Source organism: Plectropomus leopardus, chromosome 17, assembly GCF_026936395.1.
Source record: "Plectropomus leopardus strain MGB_pleo_1.0 chromosome 17, ASM2693639v1, whole genome shotgun sequence".
In the NCBI taxonomy this organism is placed as follows: Eukaryota; Metazoa; Chordata; class Actinopteri; order Perciformes; family Serranidae; genus Plectropomus; species Plectropomus leopardus.
The window spans coordinates 24,025,906-24,053,227 of NC_142192.1; the positions used below are offsets into that span (position 1 = coordinate 24,025,906).

At 42.9% G+C, this 27,322-nt stretch overlaps 1 protein-coding gene across 3 annotated transcripts; it reads right to left on the reverse strand.

The window, feature by feature from the left end:
* Positions 1-721: 721 nt before the first annotated feature.
* prrc2a (proline-rich coiled-coil 2A) lies at positions 722-26,111 on the reverse strand. Of its 3 annotated transcripts, none has more exons than XM_088090101.1 (17): positions 25,961-26,111; positions 19,251-19,402; positions 16,820-16,997; positions 15,215-15,311; positions 15,016-15,097; positions 14,739-14,882; positions 14,022-14,263; positions 13,201-13,289; positions 12,922-13,073; positions 12,078-12,180; positions 11,772-11,961; positions 11,476-11,568; positions 10,703-11,255; positions 9,997-10,253; positions 9,466-9,769; positions 9,149-9,371; positions 722-7,968 (listed from the first exon to the last, which is right to left on the reverse strand). In XM_088090101.1, the coding sequence occupies exons 2-17, from the start codon at positions 19,363-19,365 to the stop codon at positions 4,884-4,886; spliced, it is 5,907 nt and encodes a 1,968-aa protein (XP_087946227.1). In that variant the 5' UTR covers positions 19,366-19,402; positions 25,961-26,111; the 3' UTR covers positions 722-4,883. The 3 variants fall into 3 exon arrangements, with proteins under 3 accessions (XP_087946227.1, XP_087946228.1, XP_042363038.2); XM_088090102.1 differs by lacking the exon at positions 25,961-26,111 and adding an exon at positions 25,772-25,949; XM_042507104.2 differs by lacking the exon at positions 11,476-11,568.
* Between the last annotated feature and the right edge of the window lie 1,211 nt (positions 26,112-27,322).

A 27,322-nucleotide genomic window follows, 5' to 3' on the forward strand; every position in this document is an offset into this window, starting at 1 on the left:
CAAACAAAACCAGACCTGTGCAATGTATATCTTAAATAATAATTGAAACTTTAAAAAAATAAAAAATCACAGAAATAAATGAAATACTGAGATATGGGCATACGTCTCGGGTGGTGCAGAGCCAGTGGCTTAAAGCATGAACTGTATGACTTTACAGCAAACATAATCTAAAAAGCAAACAAGAAATGCCAGCAGGGTCCTTTAAGTCCCATTTTGTTGACATTAAGTATTGATTTAATTTCATTAGATCACTTCAATGACTTTTGATTGATTTTGAAGCCGTATTAAACTAAAAACTGACAATTTACAGAACTTCTTCTTCCATATTTCAAAAACTTCATTAAGAAGATATTCTAGTAACAGCCTTTTTAAGATGGTGACAAATTTACCAAAAATTAACTATATATATTGCAACATATTTACTGCAGTAATGATAAATATTTCCAGTCTGGTTTGGTTTTTAATCATTATATCTCTTTCACAGAGAACATTTTGTGAAACAGATTTAACTAATAACATTAATTATGGCTGCATTCCTACGATGCTGCTCACTGGTATGGTTCACTGACACACCTATAAACATAATAAAATCAATTATTAGTTACACCTCTGATTTTCAAGCCATGACAAGTCAAAAAAAGTGCAGTGAAAAAATTTATTCATCCAGTCCTGCTCAAGTTTTCTGCACAATATTTAAAGAAGAATGAGACGTGCGCTCACATTTTCCATTAAATCAAAAGTAGTTTATTTAACTTTGCCTTCTCTGTATAACTTTATTATAATAAGACACTTCTCTGCTTGTACATTGCTCCCTTGAACTAAAAATGGCAACATTTTGTTTGTGGGAATGTAAGTTGGGGTAGACAAAACTTAGATACATACCAATATACATACATGTGTGTATATTACGGTTCCATTAATAAAACCATAAATGCTAAAAAACAGTTTGAACCACTCCAGGTACCTTGGTAATGCTGGAAACATAGTACAATCTTTGCGTATTTCTTTTTTTTTTCTTTTTTTTCTTCTGGAATACACTACTTTTGTTTTCTTTTAACATGGGTACATAAAATAATGCGCACATCAACATTAAGAGTTAAGGAGGGATGAAGGACTCTTTGAGCCAGTGTTAAGTGTACAGCTATCAATGTATAAACCAGTTAACAGGCAAGGCAAGCTGCACCCATGGGCGTGTGTTCATGCTTAGAAGTGAGAAAATAAAATATGTCCAACTTCGCTTGCCTGTTGAAGAATGTATGATTAAATTACACACACGCACACACACAAAATAAACGGGTGATGTCTCCACTGCATGAACGTATACACACAGCTGAATGTATATATGCGGATGTATTTAAGAAAACAGTAGAATTGTCTTAATAATATCAGTTTTAAATCAAGTGTGGGGCAAACAAGGCAGAAAGTGCTTGCCATTCATGTTCTGGTCCCCCACCCCGTCCCCGAAGTTATTACACAAACACCGATAAACGCACACATGCCACACACACACAAGCACGCACACAAATCATCCAATGCCCTACGCACGACATCCCAGAGACGATCTTCAAACTGTTGTCAGTAAACAAACAAACCCCAACTTACAGCAGTGACAGAATTGATGCATGAATTTTAGTTCGTCCTCCGCGTGCCATTTTATGTCTCTTATACAAACTACGTGTGAAATCCTACATCAATCCAATATTTCCTCTACGCTCCGGCTCGGCGCTATAGAGTGAAATCTTTGAAACCGTGTTAACAGCATTGTCCTGGATTCAATTCTTTTGGGCTTCTGGTTGCCACCGTGTACTGAAACAGCCATCCCGAAATACTTCCTCAGACAAGGAGCTCTTGGTTGTAGTCCTTTCTTGGTGTGAGGAGTCTCCACAGAGAGAGACGGGGGTGTAATAGTACAATACTCAGCCTAACTCTGTACTCTGGGCCCAGACAGAGTACCTGTCCTGTTGCATCACATGTAACTTGCCCAAAACCAAACACAAGGAAAAAAAAAAAAACAGCAACCATGTTTTTTTTTATACTACAAGGAGTGCTTTACATATTCAATTACCTATTGAAGCATAAACAATTTTTATGAAAGTTTTTTCTTAATTCAATCACGACCTACATTTTCATTTACAGAGTAAGTTTGAAATTTTGCAACCTGGATCATATTTTCCCACATTGTTCTCGCTAAGCGACTGACGGGAACAATTAAAAAAAAAAAAAGAGTCCAGTATTAAGAAAGAGATGCAGCCAAAAGGCTCTCAGTGTAACCAGATAAGGCAACTGTGCACCATCATGGTACGTCCGTTAGAACGAGTCCCTCTACCTTGATTTATTCTCTCAGTCTTGCTTAGATGTGACTTGTTGCAAGAAGACAACGCTAAAAACACGAGCGCGTGATCAGCGTGTTTTGTTTGAGTACAGACAGCGTTGTTAAGCGTTGTCTAAAGCTCTGCTCAAACCAAAGATTCGCACCGAGACGAGTTGAAACATTCAGCGACTTGCAATGCACCAGTCTGCAACATTCTCAAATCCTGCTTCACACCAACAAAACGATGCACCATCTCCAACAACTCGGTACTTTTTGTTCTGATTTCCAGCTTTTCAGGCTCATTTTTTGACTGAATATAATGTGTAGCTTCTTGAGTGAGATACTTGCTACAGTTGCATTTCTTGCAGTAATGAAACACCAACATAAACAAAATGTCCTGAGCATCAGCTTCACAGGATTCATTATAAATATGCCACAATGACTCCAATAAGCAGTGCTGATTAATCAGTTAACGTTAATGTGAATGACATGAGCACGCGCAGCGAGCAGCGAGCAGCGACCCGCTGTCCGGCACACTGTGAGGACGGACGGTTCAGCAGGGACAGAGAATGTAGCAGCAGGCAAACACGCCTTCTGAGTTTGTTTTCTTTTAACTCGGCCAGCTGACTGTGCTACAAGGCGCTTAGTTGTTAAAACAGGTGAAAATGTTCTAAAAACTGGTGATTCGAGCAGCTGAGCTGCAGGTGACTCCATCAGCCGGCCTGAGTCGAGCTCGGACCGGCCGGTTCACTCAGCTGCAACTTCTCTCTGCAATGATCTAAAAAGGTTTCGTCTTCTCGTGAATCTTTGGTCTCGGCTTAAGTCTCGCTAAAGATGAGGTCTTGTTCTAAAATCTCATGAGACGTGACTTGTTGCAGGAAGAAAACTCTGGAAACGCAAAGGAACAGCAAGGTGTTGGAGTAAATTATGTATAGTTTAGTGTTATCTTAAAAATTTTCGTGGATGTCTTGGATGATTATTTGGCAGATTTCGACAATGTCAATGAGGCCTTTGAATTTAATGACTGTCCACATTTATTTGCTTATCAGATCGAGACTTCTCCTTGAGCGACCACTGACACAAAAACAAGAGACCAGATCAAGCTTAAAGTAAACAGACACTTAGAATAACAATTAGAGCCTGTCTGTGGCAAAATGAACCACTTTCAATGCACGCACAGTGACAGTGCACCCTTTTTTGCCGCTGCCGGATGTATCTCTCTATAGTGGACCAATTTCAGATGTTGTTGTTCACATCGGTCACAGAAACAAAAACGTGGGAAGATAAACTCCAGGTTGAAAAATGCCAAAGTTTCCCTTCAACATATTCCCCCCTCCTGAAAAGATTCATCAACTTTAGAGAGAAAAAAGTGTTTTTGTAAAAAAAAATGTAAGTCGCTGAGGAAATAATGGTTGTTAAAATAAAGCCATCAAGCTATCATTACAGTCTTCATAGGGTAAACAAAACTCACGAATGAGAGTAAAACTTTGGGAAAATTTATGCAGGTAAGGAGGAGGATGCTACGATGAGGCTAAAAAAAAAGCCTTTATTTCCCAAAAATCAAGAGCTAATGAAATGTCAGAGCAGGTCAACAACGTGGGGGGCGGAGGGGAGAAAAAAAAAGAAAAACCACACCGTCTATCTGAACAAGCAGCAGAAACATTGATATTAAAGACAATGTGATCAAAGTGTAGGTGAGCACTGAGCAGTAGTACTTCAATCACAGTAGTCAGACAGAGTTTGCAGGAGACCAAAAAGTCAGCAAAAGGAGGAGTTTGGGGGGGTTTAGTAAAAAGGTATTTTTAATGACCTGCTTTTTTAGAAGAAAAAACACACACCCCTAACAATTCCCAGAGGCTCAAACTCAACTGACACGAAAAAAAAAAAAAGACACAAAGAGAAAACATCTTATGGTACATTGTTCTTGTTAAAAGATGACGCTGCTGCACTCTTTCCCTTTGTGAGGGAAGCAATGCAGAACTGCACTACTGAATACCACCCAAGGCCAAAGTGTGGTAGAAATATACACAGGTACATAAATATAAAAGTTAGCCCGATCCAAACATTTTTGCCAATTTTAATCCCACTGTTTTTTGGTTTTTTTTGTTTTTATTTTGCACCCACATGACCGCATGTGTTCTGTGTAAAGATGTCATATTTGTGCTTGTATATGTGAGTGTGTGTGTGTGTGAGTGTCTTCGGTCAAAAACGACGTGCACCTCCCATCTGCAGAACCACATGCTTGTCAAATCCAACTGGGGTGAGACTCTCGAGGGGAGGTAAAAGGGGAGGAAGGGGGGGAACAACTGAACGGAGAGCAAGACGGAACAAATGGAGAAATTTACAATAACGGACGGTAGATAGTAGATTGATGCAAAGGGAAAGAGGTGACCGGGGCGGGTTGAGGCGCTAACGTGAGTGTGAATACCATCTCCATGTACTGTACAATGCACTAATATGTTTCGGGATGCCAACAGATAAGCCATGACGTAATTATCAAAAGGGGATTAAGATGTAAGAGGATGGTTTTAATGTGGGTGGGGTTCATCTGAAATGTTTTACAAATATTTCATCACTTTCTATTTTTAGGGGAGGGCCAGTTGCCACGCTTCTCCCCGCGGTTGCCGCCTCCATTCCCGGGGCCGCCGGAGCCGCCACCGGGCGGGCCTCGTGGGCCTCTGCCTCCCCCTCCGCCTCCACCTCCTCCAGGGTTGACCCTCCGGTTCTGCCGCTCCATGCCAGGTCGCTGGCTTGAGAAGCTTCTTTTATTCGCAGAGGGCTCTTTTCCCGTCATGTCACGGTCGACCACGCCTCCACCTCCGCCACCCCCTCCGCCCCTCCCCAGGTGGTGGGGGTGGTGAGAGGAATAGGACTTCCCTCCTCCGCCCTCCCTGTCTCTGAACTCTGTGAAGTCGCTGCTCTCGGAGGCGGTCTCCCACTCCTCGTTGGCCTGGTCCGAGTTCTGGTTGGTGAAGTCGGGGGACTTAGCACCGTGGCTGTGGTGGTGCTGGGCGTGGGGCTGCCCGGCGTTGCTCTGGTTGTAGTGGTGATGGTGGTGACTGTTTGCATTGCTCAGATGGCCGCCACCGCTGTTACTGTTGGTTGTTAGTGTGGGGTTGTGGTTAGCATTCTGGGCGTTGGCCGTGACGGGAGCAGAGACGGGGGCTCCGTTACTGTCCTGAACTGAGTTCAGGGAAGGAGAGGAGGGCCTTCCTCCTCCGATGACCCCCACTCCTCCGTTGATGCGTGCGGCGTTCTCTCGCTCCTTCAGTCGCCGGAAGCGGGGGGGCTTGTCCTGCTGGTGCTGGGACCGCCCGTGACGGCGACGTCTAGGTGGTCGCTCAAACCCGCTGGGAGGGAACCCACGGTTAGCAGGAAGAGGAAGCGCATTTGGCCCTCCAGAGTTTGGCGTTGCGTTGGTTGAAGCTTGCTGAGTCACAACTCCTCCATTTTCAGTGGAACCCAAAGTGGGCGGAGGCGCAGCCGGTAAAGACGGCTGCGGGGGATTGGCCCCCTGACTCTGAGTTTGACTTGCATCAGCTATCTTGTCTTTCTTCTCTCCTCCATTTCTCTCGCGGCCCGTGTCTTTGGGTCCCGAGCTTTGAGGCGGGCCTTGCTGCTTTCGGGCTGAAGATGACGACTTGGAGGACCCGCCGTGAGACGCTGAGCTGGGTCCGACCCTGTGTCCCCCAGGTGGTCCTCCAACATTCCCACCACTCCTGTAGATGTTTCCTCCTCCACTACCTCCACCTCTTCCCCTCCTGGAGGGCACGCCCCTGGGGGTGAAGACCCGGGCCTGGGGGCCTCTGGGTGGAGCAGACGACATGTTTCCACTCCCGGTGGTGTTGGCGTTATCGGAGCCGTTCTTGGTGTTGGGTTTCTGGTTTTCTTCCTTGTCTGAGTGACCGAGATCGCTCGCACCGCTCTCACTGCCAGTCTCTGAGCCTCTCTCCCTCCTTCTCTTGGGGATTTCCTCGTACTCTGACCCCTCGCTACGGGTTTCACTCCGGTTCCTGGCCCTCGCCGGGTTATGCTGGGACCGATCCTGACCGTGCCTGCCACCACCGCCCTCGCTTTTGTTCTCATGGTGGTGGCCACTCCCAACAGATGAGCGGTAGTCTCTGCCACTCCTGCCACCCATTCTGCCCCGACTGGCACCAGTGGGCCCAGCAGCAGCAGTATAGGTGCCGCGGTAACCACGCCCACGGCCGTAAAACTCCCCCCCTCTTCCACGACTGGCTCTGTTGCCTTTGGCGGGGACTCCATGGTGGTGAGAGGCGCCGCCTCCTCTCTCAAAAGAGCGGTCCCTGTCCCTCCTGGAGGAGGACCCCGAAAATCCTACAGCTGTGTCTGCGTCTTTGGGCCCTCTGCCTGAGCTGCCCCCGCCTCCTCCTCCTCCTCCTCCTCCTCCTCCTGAGGATCGTTCCTTTCCTCCATTCCTGGGTTTGGATGTCTGAGCTGACTCGTCTTTAGATGGAGCTGATGTGTTCTGGGAGGTGGAGGAGGCTTCCTGCTTCATGGACATGGGTTGGCCTCCATCTTTCTCTTTATCTTTCCCAAAGCTTGTTTTCTCTCCTCCATCAGCTTCCCCTCCATCTCTCTTCATCTCCTTCAGCACCGGCTTCTTGATAGGGCCGGCCCTCTTGTTGGCGTTGCTGCCTCCTGTCTGGTTGGAGGGTTTGTGGTCCGATGGAGTGTTGGAGGAGTCCTCCCCTCCTCGGGGGTTGTTGCCACCTCCTGCATTGTTGGCCCTCCTACCATGAGACCCTCCACCTGTGCTGCTGCTGCCGGGGCGTGGGCCCCACTGGGTCTCTGTCTTGTGCTCCCGGCCCCCTCTTTGGTTTGCTTTGGGATGGGGATGCTGCTGCTGCTGCTGCTGCTGCTGCTGCTGCTGCGTGTGACTGCCATGTTGAGCGGGAGGTGGGCTCGTGGTCATGGAGGAGTGAGGAGCATACGCCGGGCCTGTTTTCTCCTGTTTCACATGGCTGCTACTGCCGGCTCCGCCACTGTTGCCTCTTTCACTGTGACTGTGCCCGACACCAACTTCACCCTCTCTCTGTGATGGGTGATGATGCAGGGCGACTTTGACGTTCCCATCTTCCCTGGCAGAGGATGAGGAGGAGGAGGAGCATGAGGATGAGAGGGAGGGTTGGTGGATTGGAGGAGAAGAGTCTGTCTTCTTTGCGGGGGCCTCAACGACCCTGTCCCGGCTGTTCTCTGCCTTATGAGGGTGGAGCGGGAAGTGAGGCTGCTGAGGGTGGTGGCTGTGGTGGTGGTGGAGATGAGAGTTGCTCTCAACAGGCGGGTGATCAGCACGACCGTTGCGATCGTAGTGAGGGTGCGGGGCTCCCCATATCTGTCCCTGCTGAGACCCACGTGGAGGCCCGTCATCCTGGTGGGTGTAGCCATGCGGCTGGTTCCCCCTCTCCGCCCTCTGCTGCTGCTGTTGGTGGGGATGCATCCTTGCTCCCTGGTCAGGGAAGTTGCTGTAGTTGCCCCGCCCACTCATGTAGTGATGAGGGTGGTGGCCGCCACCCTGCGCCCCAACTTGAGTGCCAACAGGAGGTGGAGTCTGGTTGGAAGTCCCAGAGGTGGAGCTGGGCTGCTGGATGGGTCCCAATCCACCTTCTCGCATGCGGTGTGGAGGAGTGTCGCTCCTACGATAAAGAAGATAGAAAGAATAAAAAATATTGGTTAATGTATTAAATTTAAGGGCTGGTTAACTTGTATTACAAAATAACCTTTTGTCCCCTACAATTTGAGTATTTGGAGCATATGCAGAATAAAGAGAAAGGATAGAGTCTCAAACACCCGTACAATCTACAGCAATCCAATTTAGGAGCCCTGAAACAAATAGCACCTTTAGAAAACATTTTTCTTAGTACATATAACAATTGTTGTAGCAAACACTTTAAAGCAGAAAAGCACTGACAAGAGAGAGTAAAACATAAACTTTCCTGCAAAATTGTAAAGGTATAGCATCCATAAACTTTTTTTAAAAAATTTACTTTGAATATGTTTAATTTAAAGGGGACCTATTATGCTTTCCATTATTTTGTCATATATGCAATGTTACAATGACACATGTTCATATAAAATTTGGCCAAAGTTTTAAAATAATGAGGTAAATGTACAGAAAGTAATCATTGTGGGAGCACCCAGTAGCTCAGTTGGTAAAGCAGGCGCCCCGTGCACAAAGGCTGTGCCCTTGCCACAGCGACCGCAGTTACGATTTCAACTTCGGCCCTTTGCTGCATGTTATCCACTCTCTCGCTCTCCTCCTTTCATGCTTAAAACTGTCCTCTGAAATAGAGGCAAAAAGCCCAAAAAATAATCTTTAAAAAAGTAATAATCGTGAGCAACAATTTCAGGCTTAAGGCTGTTCTGAATGCTTTTCCCAGTGTTTTTTAGACTTTCAAGAATAGCCAACATCAGATCATGACAGATTTTTTTCATTTGGTCATTTGCTCCAGGCACACAAATCCAACGTTGCCTACATACACTGATTCATGCTACATAGTAACATCAGGCAAATGTGTAATTTTGGTTGCAGATGTTGTTAATTTCTCCACGATTTTGGATCATATTTCTGGAACATGTCCGGGACTGGGCTTTTCAGGAGGGGGGCTTGAAGAGACAGTTGCTAAAACAGAGCGTTTCTGACAGAGGGTGAATCCAGGTGTTCCAGCACAGACAATATGAGGAAAATATAGTGTTTTTTGACCATTAAAGCATGTAAACATGTCCCTTTAGACACAAAAAATACAAACATGGACCTGAAAATGAGCGTTATATGTCCCCTTTACATCTCCTCCAAACTGACTTGTGTTTCCATACCTCGGCCCTTTGGCCACATCTTCATCCTCCAACGCCTGCTTCTGCCTGAGAGGGGAAGTTAGCCCTCGGCCCTCCCCTCCGCCAGGGAACACCTCCTGCCCCCAGGCCAGCTTAGGATCCATTGGGGGGGTCCCGCGGTGTGGGTGCCCCGGATGCTGCTGCTGCCTGTCAAAGGGGTCTGAACCAGATCCCCCTGAATCAGACCGCTCACGTCCAATGAGCCCTGCGATAGTGAATAATTATCTATTAAAAAAAGATCCAAACAGACACTGTCAACAAAACAAGTCTTGTTGTTTACTTGAACTACATCCACTCACCTGACGGGTGCATGCCTGCTGAGTAGTAGTCCATAGGCGGAGGCCGGCCCTGCATCATGCGGGGGTCCATGTAGGGCATCATCATCCAGCGAGGGTCGAAATTCATTGGCAGGGGCGGAGGTCGGACCATGTTGCTGGGTTGATACATGGCTCCACCCTGTTTGGGGCCAGGTCCTGGCTGGGGTGTTGAACCTGGTGAAGGACCCTGTGGAGCCTGGGGCTGGGGGGACAGCTGGCTTTGTGATGCCTGGCTGTGCTGCTGCTGTTGCTGCTGCCACTGCTGCTGCTGCTTCAGGAGCTGCTCCTACAGAGAAATAAACGTGAAACGGAAATGATCACACCCAGGATAATTAAGAACAAAAATATCAGACATATCTATAAATGCATGCCAGTGTTGGTAGCAAAATACAAAGCCCTGTTTGGGAAATAATTTTTGTGTCTGAATATAACATACAAGCCAAATTTATCTAAAATGCAACAACCACTCAAAAAAATCTGTACTCGAGGAAATAGACAAGTACAAATCCTAACCTGCTGCTGCCTCTGAAATCGAGGTGGAAGAGACTTCTGGTACTTTGAGTAACCCTGGCCGGGAGGACCACCAGCTTGACGACCTGCTCCCCCTCCAATATTCTCTATCTTCACTGGGTCGACTCCTCTTTCACCTCCACCTCCTGCACGGATGTGTGGACCGACCATGGTCTCTTCCTTAATTTCTCCTGGTAAAGGTACGTCCAGCGTGGGCTGCTGTGGCTGCGACACAGCTGGCTGCGGACACTGTTGGGCTTCTGAACCAAGAGGGAAAGTTGAAGGGTTGAATTAGGGGCTATAATCAAACAATGGAGGCCTTATTAAAAACTGTCATATTAAACACATTAGACCACATTAGTGATCATCAGTACGGGTGCAGGATCTAGGATTTTTGCCAATATCTGATATGCTGATATTTTCGTTTTTTGTTTTTCCTCATAAGTCATCTGCTTCAACAAGTTTGGATGATGCTCTCCGTGAGACAGTTTTGATGATGGTCAAAACCAGGTAAATTTGATCAATTTCAAATAATTAAAATCTCTTCATTCAAGGGTCGGTAATGACACTTGATTAAAATCCAAATCAAATCAAAGTGTCATCTTACGGTCTGTCATATTGGCAGAAATGTTCTTGTCGGGCTGATATTTCATTTTAAAGCTGTCATCTTCCAATACCAATGACATGCAAATATCATCGTGAAACTCACCAGCACTAGAGTCGTAGCTGCTGTTGCTGCTTGCTCGCTGTCGGTCGCTGACTCCTGGACTGGAACCCGGCTGGACAACCAGCGCCGGAGGCTCCTCGGGGTCCACACAGGGGGATGGGGGCTGGCTGATGTTGGGCGAGGATGCAGATGCTGAAATAGATGGACTGGGGCTGCCTGCCGTGGCAGCTGTAGAGTTTCCATCGAGGCTGGGGCTTATGCTGCTGCTACCACCTCCTCCTGTGTTGCTGCCCTGCTGCTGTTGCTGCTTCTCATCCAGCCTCTTCAGCTTCTCGGCGCAGGCCGCGCGTCTCTCCTCCTCCATCCTACGTTCTTCCTCCTCGCGGCGTCGACGTGCTCTCTCCACAGCAGCAGAGATCTCAGTAGAGGACTGCTTCCTGCGCTGACGCCAAGTCTCATCCTCATCATTGTCCTGGGGTCCGGGGACCAGCAGGCCTGGCTGGGCGGGAGGAGAGGGGCCTCCTGCTGCTGGCTGGAGCGGGGCGGGGACAGGCTTCCCTGGGCCTTGAGAAGCACCCTGGTTGTGAGACCGGTCCTGAAAAGTTATATGACACTCTATTATGCAGTTTTCAACTCTAAAGATGACAAAACCACAATTTTGTTGAGAGGAAATGTACAAATGATTATAATCAACCGAAACAAAACTCAAGAGGCAAAACGCAAACTTAAAGCTGAGGATGACTCATAAGACCTGGGGCGGTGGATGAGATAATGATAAAAATGATTTGTCTATGAGGCCCCGTTTGGATGGCTACCTGTCGGTAAAAGGAGTAAGGCCCTTGTCCAAGGAGCGGCCCAGGTGGGGGGGAGGGCTGCTCCCGGGAACCACCCAATCCAGGCCTACGCCCCTGTATACAGGCAGACACAGTTAGCCATGCTCCACCACAATAATCTACACTGACACAAACACACACACTAACACAGCGCTGCCCACAAGTAAGTCTTCACTAAAAAGAATGCCCAAATTGTCCCACGTTATAAATTTTAACTTCTAACAGCCAAAGTGCAGCATGTCTGGGCAACGCCTTGTTGCTAGCGGTCAGCGTGCTACCTGATAGTTGGATGGTGCTCCCTGGCCCCCCCAGCCACTGCCTCCCTCCTCGGCCCATCCTGGCTTGCTGGAGGGGGGTTGGGGGCCATTGTCAGCATTAGAAGGAGGAGTGCGGCGGGTGTCGCCGCCGCTGTCTGAGGCTCGAGAGCGAGACGTTGCAGCAGGGGCATCCTGGGACCTCTGCTGCTCACTGAGAACAAGAAATTATCAGGTTTCATCAAACAAAAGTTTTGTTTGCATAATACTGTCACACATTTAAGGCAAAAAACTCATAATTTGAAGTGGTACAGGCTGAAGGTGACATACCGCAAGTCATTCTTGCTCTCGGTTCTCTCCTCTTCAACCTCTTCGTCTCCTTCATCGTCACTGAACTTCAACTTGGCGGAGTAATCGATCTCCTCATGAGCTCCTGTTACAGCAAAAATAAAAGACCAGAAAAAATCTCAACCATGTTTGTGACAAACATTCATAAAGCTCATCTACACATTACTCATCATCTTTCACTCTGATAAACCGGATCTTTCACTCCCCTCTCACCCTCCCCCCTCCTCCCTCTTGCTTGCTCCTCTAAGCTGACTGTAGTGACTGGAACACCTCTGCTTGGATCAGCAGAAAATATGATATGCAGAAACATCTGTAACGTTAGAAAGCATCAATCTGACCTGCTATCGCTGTGTCATCGCCTCCTTAAATCATTTGCCAACACGCGCACTAAATCAACATGAAATATGTTAGGATACTTTAATGTCACAATTAAATTGGGCTGGATGCTCTCATGAACCACATCAGCAAAAATGAAAGCCACTGCATTTCTAGTTTACTATAGCAGAGATCTAAATTAACTGAAAATGCTTCACTCAAAAGGACAAACTCCATCTTTGTTCCACTTGAATAGAAAAACACATAAAAACCCTAACAGTCTTTAACAAAGATTAAATATGATTACATTTGAGATAATGTGATTCTCTTTTTTCTGATGTGTACACAAATGTATTAATGTTTTTTCTTGCTTGTAAGAAAGGACAATCTGATTGTAAAGATTTTTCTCATTTCTATATTTTTCTACATTCTGTGTGGATCCAGATTTGTCTTCCAGTGCTTACGGATAAAAACAAGCTAAACCAAATCAAATCAAGTTCTCCATTTTTACCTGCCCAGCCCTCATCTCCATCGTGGTCCAGCTCATCTAGCTCCTTCAGGTCATCCTGCTTTAGGATGGAGGGTCGCTTCACCATCTCTCCGCCTGCGTCACGTGGGCCACCCTGAGGCCTGCTGTCAGGACCCCCCTGCCCACGAGAGAACCTGAAAGAGGTGAGAGAGTCTTGATAAGAAAACTGGACTTCAATAGAAGAAAGAAGACCATGTGAATAAACTCTAATAGCACTCTAATAGTAGAAAAAAACCCAACTGATTTTGGAGGGGAACTTACCTTGGAGCAGGCCCTTCCCCAGGTGCTGGGTACCTGTAGGGCCCCTGAGGGCCATAGGGGGCCGGGAAGGGCAGGTAGGGAGAATACATCTGAAAAAAACAAAAAACAAATTCTATTTAATCAGGAGAGCTGCCTTAACAGTATCTGTAGTAGTTTTTAGCCTTTAAAGGAGCTGTATGCGACATTCAGACCATAAATACAGCAGCAAACAGCTATCTGCCATGTAAAGATAAAGCAGAGTAATGGTGTCCTGAGCAGAGAGTGAAATCATGCTCTCTCTGAGTGTGTTGTAATCTGAGCTTCTCTGTGGGTTGCTGTGGTAGACAGTCTGGCCACATGAGCATGTGAGTATGCTCCACTGGATAACTCACCGCTGTCGCTCTACACTGTGCTCATAAGGCAGTTACCACTGATACTGGGATGGTGTTGTCAAGATAAACAGCGCCCACCCTGCAGTTTCCCCCTGGTAATACTGTTAGCTGTGTTTCTAGAGTTAGCACCGTTAGCTCCTAGTTGCCAGCTCAGCCTCCTCCATGTTGACAATCGTGAGCAGACAATCCCAGCCCAAAATCTGAACGATACATGTGCTCTGAATGATGCATGTAGCTCCTTTAATGTATACAGAAATAACATTAAAATAACTCTAAAAGAAAGTGCCACACTGGCAAACTCTGCACTTCACCTACAGGCATATGCTACATTATTTACGGGCCCTGAAAATGTATTGCAAAACAACTGTGTCGCAATAGAAAAAACAATATCTAAAGTTAATATACTTGAGTATTTGAAATGAAACAGAGAGAAAAATGAGGAAAACTTACGAAGGGAGGCATGATCCCCCGGTATTGTGGGAACCCGGGCCCCACGGGAGGCTGGGGCAGGGGCAAGGCGGGGCTGCCTGCGGGAGGGTTCCTAGGTGGCCCGTGGGACTGAGAGTTCGGAGGGGGGACCCCAGCTGCCCCATCCATCACCAGAGCCCCACAAGTGCCACCCTCCGCTGCCCCCTCCCCAGACAGGGTGGGCGCCAGGGCTCGGCCCCCACCGTCCCGCCAACTTGTAACGTCTGAGGACAAAACACAGGAGAGGACAGAGCGGTCAGTGTGGTTTATAGGCTTTAATGGAATAAGGTCAAAAATTACAAGCCATTACTGCAGAAATATATCACATCCTTTCAGCTAAGACTTCTTACTTAATATTATGAATGGATTAAAGTTTTGTCATATCATTTGAAGTGAATAAATGGGAAACTATTTTTTGTTTTTTCTCGTTACCTATTAAATTTGGTGCTGGCGAGCACATTGCAACACAAACTGAAGCTTACTAATACAAACACATTATGTACAATCTTGTTTTGCTTTTCTACCAATAAAACCGGCCGAATGAATAATTAATAGGAAAAAGCTCACTGACTTTTTGCCCTGTTATCAACTGAACCCCGCCACACCAAAATAACCTTCTGAGAGAAGTCTTCCAACCACCACTGACTTCACTAACGGACTGTTTGATCAATAATATGAGATTTAGTGGTCATCACTCACTCTGGGGGCGGAGGCTTGGTCCGGGCCCATACCACTGATCTGCAGTGCCCTGTTCTCTGCCAGCTTTGTCCTGGTCGCCAGCCGCCTGCAGGGTGGGAAATTCCTCGCGAGAGAATGGCGACGGTAGGTTTGATGCCTTTCCACCTGCAGAAAGGGAAGACAAAAAAAACACAAAAAAAGGAAATAAACGATATAAAACATAAATTTTAATGGTTAAATAGATAAAAAGAAATAGAAAGAAATTAAATACAAGACATACAGAAAAAGTATTACTCACCATCCCCTTGTGTTCCATGTGTAACACTGGCCTGTGCCCAGGACCTTGCCCCTACGGCCTGGGCTGAAGTTGGGGCCAGAGCCTGAGGGACACACACACAAAGAGAAAATCACCATATGATACATGTCAACTATGGCTGCCATAACACATTTTCAACTAAGCGTATGACTTTGCAGTCATGTTTCGGGCTGGTCTGTACCTCTGAAGCTGGCGGGGTTCTCGGGCGGGTCGGTGCAGGTGTCGGTGTAGCCACAGGCTGCTGCGATTCCGGCTGCGGTGCTGACGATGCATCGGTACTGAGAGGAAAAAAAGACACAAATCACAAACAGGAGACATTAGACGAGATAGAGTGCCTGGATCCACATCTTTGAATCTGCCAGATCCACATAGTTTGAGATGACTGATTCTGGTCTGGCATCATGAAATTAAACAGCAGGTACTTTGTTTAAAAAAAAAAAAATTTTAAAATTGGCCAATTGGCGCAATGGGCGGAACTAACGCCCTGATTGTGCCATCTCATGCTGTTGTCAAGTAGTGTGCTGGAACCAATGAGGAGTGATAACAACAATGTCAAGTGAGACAAGATATATAGACGCCACATCATGGCTTTTCCAAGTCAACATGTCTTCTCAATATCACCCGACATTGTGGTTTGTTGTATCTCACTCCGCTTCACTCCTTTAACCCTGGCAAAACAGGTATCTTGGTATGAATACGAATCAGTGGATCCGCTTCATTTCGGGAAAGCTGTTTAAAAGGAGTGTAATCGGTCAGCCAGTGGCAGCAACCACAAAACTGTCGGCTGACAAAAGAATGTTTGTCTACGGGGCAAAAACCATAGTAGCTTTCCTTGTAGATAAATACTGTACAACTTTAAATACAAGGCTGTCATAATTTATCGTCCAGTCCCTTTTACCAGTCTGGTGTGGCGACCCCCTGCTGGAGCTTACGATGTTTAGCTGCTTACATCAGACATACAGATATAAATGTAAATGTAATGTAAATAAACTTTTGTCAGTATAGATATGTTACACACAAGGTTAGCCTGGTAAGACTCTCTACAATTCAATCATTTATTTCATTTTACTGAAACCATGAGCACCTAAGAAGACTATAATACTCGCAGAGTAAACAAGAGAGATGCAAAAAAGAGGTTTGAATAAACAATTTCAGTGCATTTCCTATCTTTGCTGAGCAACAGTTTTGTATGAAAAGAATTAAAAGCCCTTCCCATACAGACACCTGTCCCAAATATAAGCCTGTTGACTTCAGTGGTTTAAGCAACTAATAGCCCAAGTTATTAATTGAAGTTTTGCAGTAATTGCCTGCATAAGTTATGTTCATCATGTGATTTTGTTTCAGCCAGAACGACAGTCATTAGTTCTCTGTCTTATCAGTCTCCACTGACTTGTATTTGTATGGGGGACGAAGTCGTGGTGACGTACACGCCACTCTTGCTAATGAAATTTAACCGGCCGCAATTAAGTGTATAATAGCATGCAGGCTCCTCCTTCGTGGTGCACCATAAGCGTACGCCAGTGATGTAATGTTGCAGACCCAAAGTGGACTTCACATGACATTAGATTCAAGCAGATATGTGGCCTCTAGTGATTGGTTACAGAAAATTAAATCCCCCTCCCCCACAGAAATCAGCTACAGTGAACGCAACATCAGACTGAAGGTGAAAACAGAGTGTAAGAAGTTGACAATTCTGTCTGATAGCCAGCAAACAGACAGCCTCAGCACAGACAAAACCTCAAAGTAATATTTCCTACCTATAGTAGTCACTAAAGCGGTAGCTTACCTCTTTGGGTCCGCTTGTTCCTGTTTGCTTGCCCATCCTGTGCCGTCTTTGGGAACGAGCGAGACGTTGGGATCGTTGCCTTTGTTCTCTGCCTTCAGACTGGGCAGGTTGGCAGGGGGTGGCATACGCCGTGCGGAGGCAACTTTACCAAGAGACTGCAGGCCATGGCGGGGGGGAACTGATATGAAGAAGAGAAAGGAGGTCATTAGCGCAGATGGACCACTGAAACCTAACACCAATTAAATCTACTGGGTGCAGGGAGCAGCCTGATGACAGAGTGGCGTTTACTGGATGCGCAATTAGGATGCTGAACAACCAACAAGGCTTGAGGCTCGGTAGTCTCAGTCTAGTGACTCTGATGAATAAGGATTATAAAAAAAAAACAAACTTCTAGATGTTATTAAAAACATTGAGCAAACCCACTTCAATTACAGTTTATAGAAAAGTATTAGGATATTGATGCTCACAGAAGCATGGAAAAGCCCTCTAATTCTAAAAAAAGTGAAGCTGTGCTGAATATAAATCCCTTATTTGTTTCCTCGAGACTCAGAAACCACAGCAGTGCATGGCCTCACTATGTAGGAGGGGGAAGTCTGTAGTTTGGAAACGGGGACAGCTGCTTAGATCTAGTGGGGAGCTTCTGAATAAAACATCGACTGGGGACTCAGCACAGAAGTCAAACAGCGTCCACAAGTAAGCCTCTGTCTCAGGTCAGGCTCAGTGGCTCCCAGGCTCAGCTGACACGTCAAGCCTGGAGAAACAGTCACCCTAACCCTCTTTCTTATAGTATGGCCTCAGATGGAAAACACTCTGAGACAGGTGTTAAGGCCTATAAGTATTAAGAAAATATCAATACATTTCAGAATCACGCTATTATGTTTTGTGATACTGTATTGATTCTCAAAAACAGTTTTTAATTGACGGGACAGCTGTAGATTGAAAGTAAAGGTGGGAGAGAGGGGAGGAATGATATGCAGTAAAAGGCCACAGCCTATATGTGGTGCACACTCTTCCAGGTGCGCAAAAGAGCGCACTGATTTTTTAATTGTTTACATTTTTTGTTGCAATGTTGAAAGGACTGTGATTGATACAAGTACAGGTACGTGTCATGCTGATTTTTGATTTTTCAAAACTTGCTCCTGTCCCAGTAGCATAACACGCAATACCGCACCATCCCCGCCACTGTCACATATGCTCTTCATAACGTCAGTCAACATGTACTGATTGGCTGCTACAAATGAAATTATCAGCAACTTTTATTTAGACTGCACTTCGCCCCAGAATCTATAGTGCCTGCTTCAGCTTTCCATAACCACTGCATGGCAGCTTGCTGCAGGCCGCTCTTTGGTGTATTTTTTAGCATAGTTTTGCAACCTGACCCGACCCATCATGTTTAAAGCGGTGATTTTGGGCCATTTCATACAGATGCTAATTCCAGAAAGCCAATTTAAATTATTACTTTTTTGCTTATTCTCATAACACTGAGCAGCATATTCCCATTATTAACGTGCCTGTTAGTAATTCGCCTGATTGAAGCGCGTCTCATATTTCAGGTGCCATGGAAGACAAAGCCGACACACAGTCAGTAGTTTTCAAATGTTAAAAACCCTGTGGAATTATAATGTTTTACTATAATTCTATTTCAATATATTTATCATCCGAAACCTGCAAACCAACCCCAATGTTCTTGTTTTATCCAAAACTAATCATGGAAATAAAATTAAGACAAAAATCCATCTGTAAACCACTTTTTTGCAGGTCATCTGACCTGATGCAGGACTCATACAGATCCAACTGTTCTGATTGGATTCAAAATTGTTTTTAAAAAAAGCTAACTTTTTTATGCATGTGGTGGTGTGTTCTTTATATTATAACTGTTTTCCTAAAATTAGACATCCAAAAAGTGGCATTATACCACCTTGCTTAAAGTAGCGCAATATATTGAATCATAAGCCCTATATTTTGTAAGCTATTGCCAGATTCTTGCCAATACACAGCCCTTATAAATAAGAGTAGTAAATATCCTTGATGCCTGAATGATATTAACAGCATCAGCAAAACCAGGTTGGCAGGCGGTTAAGAGATGCAGCACATCATCCACTTCCTGCGCTGAGAATCAGCACCAGAGCTATTAGGGAGACAGTAGACTAATGCATCACAGTTGCAGTACATGGTGTCAGGAGACAACACAGCAGAAGCATGCACTTTTAATCACACAGCCAGCGGGTAAATCCTACTGTGCATAGCAGATCTACAAAACAAGTCGTACATCCTTGGTGACAAAACAAAAGTGGCTGAACATAAACAGAGCCTGACAGGCAAGCGATACTGAAAACTAATACCCTGGGCAGAAAGATGGAGAGGACAACCCGTGGATATACTGTATGTTGTGACAATGAAAGCATGGATGTGACAGGAGCGAAATACTCACCAACAGGCTTTTGTGTTTCAAGGCTCTTTCCTTTGTATGTATCAAACAGGTTGAGAGACGCATACTTGGTTTTGCCTTCCTTCCCCTTTGCAGTTTGCCCAGAGCGCTCTGACATTGCGCTGTCCGCTCATTGAGTATGGTGAGCCCTGAGACTGTGGGGTGAGAGAGAGGGAGGCAAAAACAGACAGATATGACACCTGGCGTACATAGAAAGTGAGGGTGAAAGTGCAGATTGTTCAAGCATGCATTCAAAACAACAAAAAAAAAACAGAAACTGTCACACACATCAAAATAACCTTCTGAACATGTGACCTCAAATATTTAAATGAGGGATGTTACAGCTGGATTTGTGTTATATAATCAAGAACTCATAGAGAAACTTGCAGCAACTGTTGTAGCAATATATGACATGCTGTTTTTCACAGATGTTTTTTCAGTTTTCACTAAAACTATACAAATTTCCTGTTGGCCACTGTGCACTTTAATTCTGTACAGTTAAAGTTAAATATATTAAATAAGCTAAAAAAATTATTAAGGGAAGCCAAATTAAAAGGTTTATCCTCAATAAAAATTCCTTTAAAAGATATTTTAGGACATTTTATAGACTAACTGTGGCATTCAATGTTTGCCAGTTTATTTAGGTCATTTTGGCTTTCCAGAGTAACAACTCAGCCTCAAAGGAAGTTCAACAACTTTACAGTTTGCACGTTCTTCACAAAAACAACAAAGCAATGTGGCTTAAATCCAAAAGCCTAAGAGACAATACTGAAACAGATCACATCTCACTTCTGAACAACTAAAATCCAACCAAGGATTCCCAGTAAGTTGAGTTACTTTTTAATCATGTATTTTTGCCAGAAAATATTACAGGGTCCCCACACATTTTCACAGACAAAATTTTGAAACATTTCAATGATTTTTTAAGGACCCATACTTTTTTTGCAGCACTTGCCATGTGTTTTTCAAACATATTAGATTCAAACTCTGCTCAACCAAAAGTTCATCTAGGTGTCACACATGATCGGAGAGATGCAGTGCAGGGAGAAAATTGATTGTGATTGTAAACAAAACATCACAGGTCAGTTACGTTGGCAGCTACAGAAAATAAATTTGTCGTCATGTTATATGACGAGGAAAATTATCTACGGAAGATTACTGCAACAATTTCATGACACTTGGCTGATTTTTAACCAGCTTTGTTTAGGTAGTATGTTTAAATGAACTGTGGTAACCTTCGCTTCATCTAACCAGTGCCTAGATACCCGTCAGCCATGCCACCACTGCAAACACAAAGAGATCTCGAACTCTCTCAAACTCTGACCGAAATCTGACCACACGGTACAACTAGGCCGTGCTGATTGAAAAGAAATCAAGAATATGTTCATGCGCTGCCTATTTCTTGCCTAAAATCATGTCAGAAACCAGTGTTTCCCATACATATAACCTTCCTGGGTGGCCCGCCCAGATAAATTGAGACCTGCCCATGAAGATAAAATCCGAATTCCACTGTTTTTTCCAATCAACAATGGGATTTTACAGTGCACGCAGTCCGTCCGCCCGCCAGCCCCACCAGCATTTCCCATTAATTATAAAGACTATGGCGGGCCGCCTTAGTCTAATTTTTCTCTCCATGGTGTCACTGGAGCTGGATTGTTAATTAAGAGCCGTATTAAAACACAGTTGAGGTATTTGCAGCGCAGTAGCAGCAGAGACAAGCAGCAGAACATCAGGAGCATTAAAAGATAAACTGAACCGTTCATTCTGCTGGGCCTAAAACTGTCTTTCACTTACAAAAATCTGCAAATACCTCCTCTCATCTATCGATCTGATCAGCTGTGAACGTATCAACAGATCAATTATCCACCTCAGCAGTGACATTCAGCTGCGAAGGAGAACACACTGCTTCCTACACAGTGAAAACAGAGAGAGAAAAAATTGTAAAACTAAGCTGCACTGATCAAATAAAAACCAAAATTCTGTTAACGTTTTCTCGCCCCAAATGTTTCAGAAACATGTTTTATCTTACCATTTAACTGTAATAAGTCATTTTGTCAAACTGACAAGTTTACGTTATGTCACCCACCAGCAGGAGCACTTCTAGGCCTGGTATGGTGTACTGCAATCTGGTAGTTGTATGATTTCTGCCTCGAGCAAAAGTAAATGCCACAGTCCTTTTTTTATATTTTTTCCAGTCTCGTAGCACCAATTTCAAAAGTGTTTGTGTTAATTGATGGCCTAATTTTATGTAAGAACCTTCTTCATATAAGTGAAATGCTTCTTTAAATCAGCTAAATCATACATCTAAAAATATCCTGTACAACATCCCATGGATCTGGCTCATTAGGTTAACAAACCAATCCTTAAAAAGTATCAGTAATATAACATTGCCTAAGGAACTGTCTGTGTTGCAGGTATTACACATGCCAGTCTAAATACACATTATTGTGGGCAGATGACTGCACACCTCATCCCAGAAAATACTGTACAAAAGAAGGGAACCAAGGTCTCGATGGCAACACATTATAAATTATATTCTTCTATGCCTTGCCTTGAGACAGGGTTGGCTCCATGGCAACTGCCAGGCCTTTAGCTTGAACTCATTTTACAGCACATCAATAAAACACACGGCGCTGACATCTGTCCAATTCAGAGTGATTTGGCTGCATGCAGCAGGTTAAACAGCTGCCCTCACTCCACCCAACTCCCATTAGGAACAATTACAGAGAATGATTCTCCGCAGATTATTATGCTACAAATAACACTGGTATTTTTTAGATTATTATTTGGAGCATACAAAATAAAACGAAGGGGAAAAAAAAGAATAACATAAAAATACAGGCGAGAAAACAACACCACAGACATATTCCGTAACAACATATGTATTTCATTTAGAAAAAGGAGAAGGGTAGTAGAGTACTAGAGTGAATACTTATCAAATCCTACCACTTTTTTCAATTTAATAAAAAAATATGAAGTCCCACTTTCCTCCCCAGTATTCACCAGACATACCTCAGTTAAATTTAACAAAAAATAAACATTCAAGATGAAACAAGAATAGATCAAAATGAAACACCCACATTTACAACAAAAACACAAATTACACTATCAGAAACAACCTACATATCTTGCACCTTGTCTTACTATGCCTATTCCCCTCTCTGTTCAATCATCTCATATCACCTCAACGTATTGTTTTTTTCTGAATTTATTTCAAATAGTTAAATGTTCTATGTGTTTTTTATTTCCACACTACAGTGATTTCGTATATTAACACCTTTAACCGTAATACAATGATGCTAAGCATCTTAACTAATTGTTTCTTGAATATGCAAATTCCACTCAAATCATGTAAGCTTACCCTCATTTAAACAAATTTTGGAAACTATGAGGCAGTAGTTGATATTTTGCTCTTTACATGATTGAAGTCAACCAAATATTTGAATTTTAGTGCTTTTATTTTGATAGATAGTGGGATTGTTTATTCTCTGTAAGTGGTTTTGTTTACAAATCTCATGGATCTCATTTTGAAGGATAAAGATTGGATTTGTCATTGTTTTATATGTATTTTATACACTTGCTTTGGAGGCTATGGTGAAATAATGCAAGGCAATACACATGGTCAATGACCATAGGAGCGATTTTAGAGCTGACCGGAGTCTTCAAGCAATGGCATTGTTATATTGTTCTGCATAATATTGACCCAAGAATATGTACACGACCAAAAGAATTAATGGAATCACGAGTCCTAAAAGCTCCATCAGTCTTCACTATACCAGAAAAACAAGTCGGCCTGAACAGATGACTGCAACAAAGCTCATACCAACCACACAGTGAACAGCAGTAGAGTGGTTGATTCAAACCAAGATGAATATGAAACCACAATCAAAACACCGCTAAAATGCTCAAATGTAAAGCCAACTGCTTTTTTACTGCACACTAACAATCCTGACAAAACCCACAATGACTATAATACACATATTATTGTGTAAGGAGATCGACAATCTGTGTGTTATTCAGTGCATTTACATGGACATTAATAACCTATTTATGATCGGGTTGTTGGAGTATCCCATTTGTGTTAAAGCATGTAAACATGTATTCTATTTATGAGAAACCTGAATATGCTGGCTGGAGTACTCCAAAAGAAAATAAGATGTATATGCAGATGATGAATAACCGATTTCTCTGTGCTTATGTAAACACCATATACCGAATAGGATCATATTCAGGATAAGCCTCATGAACAGGTTATTCATGCACATGTAACTTCACTCAGTGTGTAGCCTATAAATATCAAACAACTTTTACAAATACAAAAAAGATATGTTAGTTTAAATTTGCAATTTGTTACACATATTGTATATGTAGAATATATTGTAGCCCATATATTCTTATCGTTCTTCTTGCTAATGTATTCATTGTGTTGCTCATTGTTGCATCATACACATATGCTCTATTTCTATTACATACTAGTTTTATACATTGTATCATAGAATGAGGCACATAGTTTTATATTTTTACACACTTTACACACTCAACACATTATGCATATTTATAATTTTGACTATTTACATACTAGTGCTAATTGGTTTTTATTATTACTATATTTCTATTTTCTATATTTATATTCTTTGTGCTTGTACTTATTATTTCTACCATGTACAATTCTCTATGCTTGGCATCAGAGCGACTGTCAAGAACCACAGTTACCCCCAGGGATTTATAAAGTATTTCTGATTCTAATTATATTCACAAAAAGTAGTTTGCAAAAATTAAACAGATCTGCGAATACACAAAGAAATTCCACAAATGAAAATGAAAAAAATCAGTGCCTAAAATGCAACTCAGCGATCTTAGAATTGAGATTAACAAATGAAATCTAGATTTACAAATATCTGTTTGAAATATTAGAAAGATATTAGAAAGATATTCACAAAAGTTTTACATTTATTTGTAAAGTAAATGTTTTCACAGATTCCATATTTTATTTTTGGAATTTGTTTTTCTATTTGCAGCTGCATTTTAAATCTGGAAAATAGTTTTTGAGCTTCTTATGGAAGATGTTCTGTATATACAGATTACATATTTAATGTCAAACTGTTAACACAAATAATATTGAGACAAACCTATTTCCTTATACACACTTAAGAAATACAATGTTTTTCCATTTATATATAAACCGAATGTTTTCAGATTTGTTTTTTATTTTTGGAATTTGTTTGTGTATTTGCAGCTGCCCCTTATATTTACTTTTCTCTCATATTGTGAAAATCGTTTCACAGATCACACACTGACACACAGACTGTGGATCTGTACACACAAATAATACTGAGACAAATCTATCTCCCCATATACACATCACTGAAAAAAATAAACACACCATACAGACGGGATGAAAAGCAGCAATGCACCGTGCCTCAATAGCCAGATGAGATTTAGGAAATTAGGTCGTGGGATGGCCGGTCAACTACATGTTGTAGGGGGATTAACGGGGGCCAGCAGCTACACTGCCGAGCCATAACTGCAGTAACGTATACCACAAAAGGGGCCTTGTAGAGCTAAAGCTAACGGTAAACATGAGAATATTTGGGAAGAGTCGGCATGTAGCTATGGCAATTGACGTTGTAAACTACATCAAATATATAAAGTAAAAACTGCTGAGGCTGCAGTCGCATAAATATACATTTTATCGCAGTGCTAGCTGAGGTTAGCCGGCTAACACAGGGCCTCAGTGTTCGCGTTGGGAGGGGGACTGCGTTGATGTTTCATAATGTATTCTCAGCACCTTGCGGTAGCAATTAGCTTCTTGCTCTTCAGCCCTGTGAGGTGCTACGTTTTGAATCACACACAGACATCACGACTGGACGTTTTCGTCGATGTTGTTGCTCATGCATCGTCCGTGGGAGGCACAGGGCAACGCAGAAAAAAAAGATTTTATTAGGCGAACAAAACAAAATGGCGGTGCGGACAGGCCCGGTGCATATTAACGTTAATATAACCGGTTGTGTAGCATAGTTTTAACGAAGCCAACTTGTCAACACATAATCGTTATGTAAAGACACTGGCAATATGGGCAAAGCAGGGTTAATTGGCCTGAAAAACACTCATTTGTAGCGCTCACTAACGCTACTGTATCTTGAACTGACACTGTGTTAGCTATAGCTACACATCCTGCGCTAACGTCCATCCGCTAACACTAGTTGCGCACATTTAGCAAACAAACATTATCATATATTCCAACAACAACTTAAATTAGTAGTCAGTATTCTCAAAAAATGTATATATCTATGTTTACTCCCAAAAAACGACCATTTAATATGACTAGCTAACCACTTAGCCAAGCTATGCTAACAAGCAAGACCTAACATTAGCCAGAAAAAATAAGACTGCCCCTTCACAAAACATCCTCTCCGGTAAGCCAAGTAAGCCGTGTCCAAGGATATTAGTGCTCATTTCTGATCAATACAATTCAGCTATTTGTTGTTTTTGCATAAAACATGCAAAATATTCCGGCCACTGACCTGGTCTTGTCCCGACTTGTCTCGAGGTTGTATCGCAGAATGAGGTTAGCTATGCTATCGCGTAGCTTTCTAGCAAGTGACCCAGCTAGCTAAGCAACGTTATCCTGCTGCATAGTCAAACACATTAAGGTCTCTGCACCCAGTAACAGTGAGTTAGTACTGTATAGACAAAGAAGGTGTTCGGCTTACTTGCGCTCCTTTTCTTTTTTTTATTCCAAAAAAATAAATGAAAAGGGAGAAAATAAAATTGTAATACTGGACTCGATCCGTCTCCTAAAGAGCCGTCAACGGCTACTGAGTGATTCCGTGAGATGGAAGCCGTTTGGGACCTCTAACGTTACAGTAACGGCACAAAATGCGACTTTTATTTTTAAAAAACGCGTTGAAATAAACGTTAACATAATAATTCGTATTGTTTTACGCATTGACTGTGCATTTAAATAAGCGTAGAGTACCCTCGCTTGAGAATCTTGATTTATCCACTTTATTTCAGCTGTAATATTTACTGATAATTATGAGGAGTGAAGGTGAAAAATGCTTTGCAAACATTAGCTTTGTATTTGCAAAGAGAGAAAAAAAGGCTGCAGAGAAATGTGGCTCTGACTACAGAGCATTGCTGTACAAAACAAAGAAGGTTATCTCAGGTCACACATATTGTGCAATTTCCTATTTTGCACTGTTAGGAAGTAACTAGTTACAGCAATTGAATCACAAAATAAATGTAACTGTAATCAGTAATATCTAGTGAGAAAAATATGTAACGATATATATAACTTACTAATCAAAATGTTGGTTATAACAAAGGGTTTACATATGAAATAAATAAAAAAAATCCTATATATTGAATAAAACATTTTTTTCTGTTGATTTACATCATTTTGTCATGCAGCCATGCCTTCTTTTTAAATAAGTTTAGTCAGAAAAGCTTTAAAATAAATTTGAGCATTAAATTTATGCTTTTATGTTTTTAGGTCTTTTCAGCTGTGTTGTTCCTTTTAAAACAGCCGTTGTATTTTTCTGCATGATCTCATTTATAAAGTTATATGGATGTGCTGTTTAGATATGGAGAAAATCAAATATCACATTTTTTTTTTTTACCAAAAGTATTTGGTATCACTTTTCGCTGTAATAATTAGAGATTACCATTATGAGGGATGAAAATAAAAAGGTGCTTTGTAAACATTTACTTTGTATTTGGGCGAACAAAGACAAAATTAAGGCTGCAGAGAAATGTTTGTCTGAGCAGAGAGAGAGCAATGCTGTCTCAGACAAAGAGGGTTATCTCAGGTCACAAATGATGCAAGACAAGTGATGATTTTCTTTTCTTTGGTACCACTGTTGAAATTTCATGGTCTCTGTAAACATGAAAAAATATCGTAATGTTTTTTTTAGGTGTGTTCTTCTCACAGCATTGTGTTCTATGTATTTCTTGTTTTTTATTGGATTGTCTCTCCTTTTTTATTTTTTTAAGTAATTGTTTGTTTTGTTTGTGTAAGCCCTTTCGCTTCTTGACATCTTCTGACACATTTCTCATCTGGATTTATGCAGTTT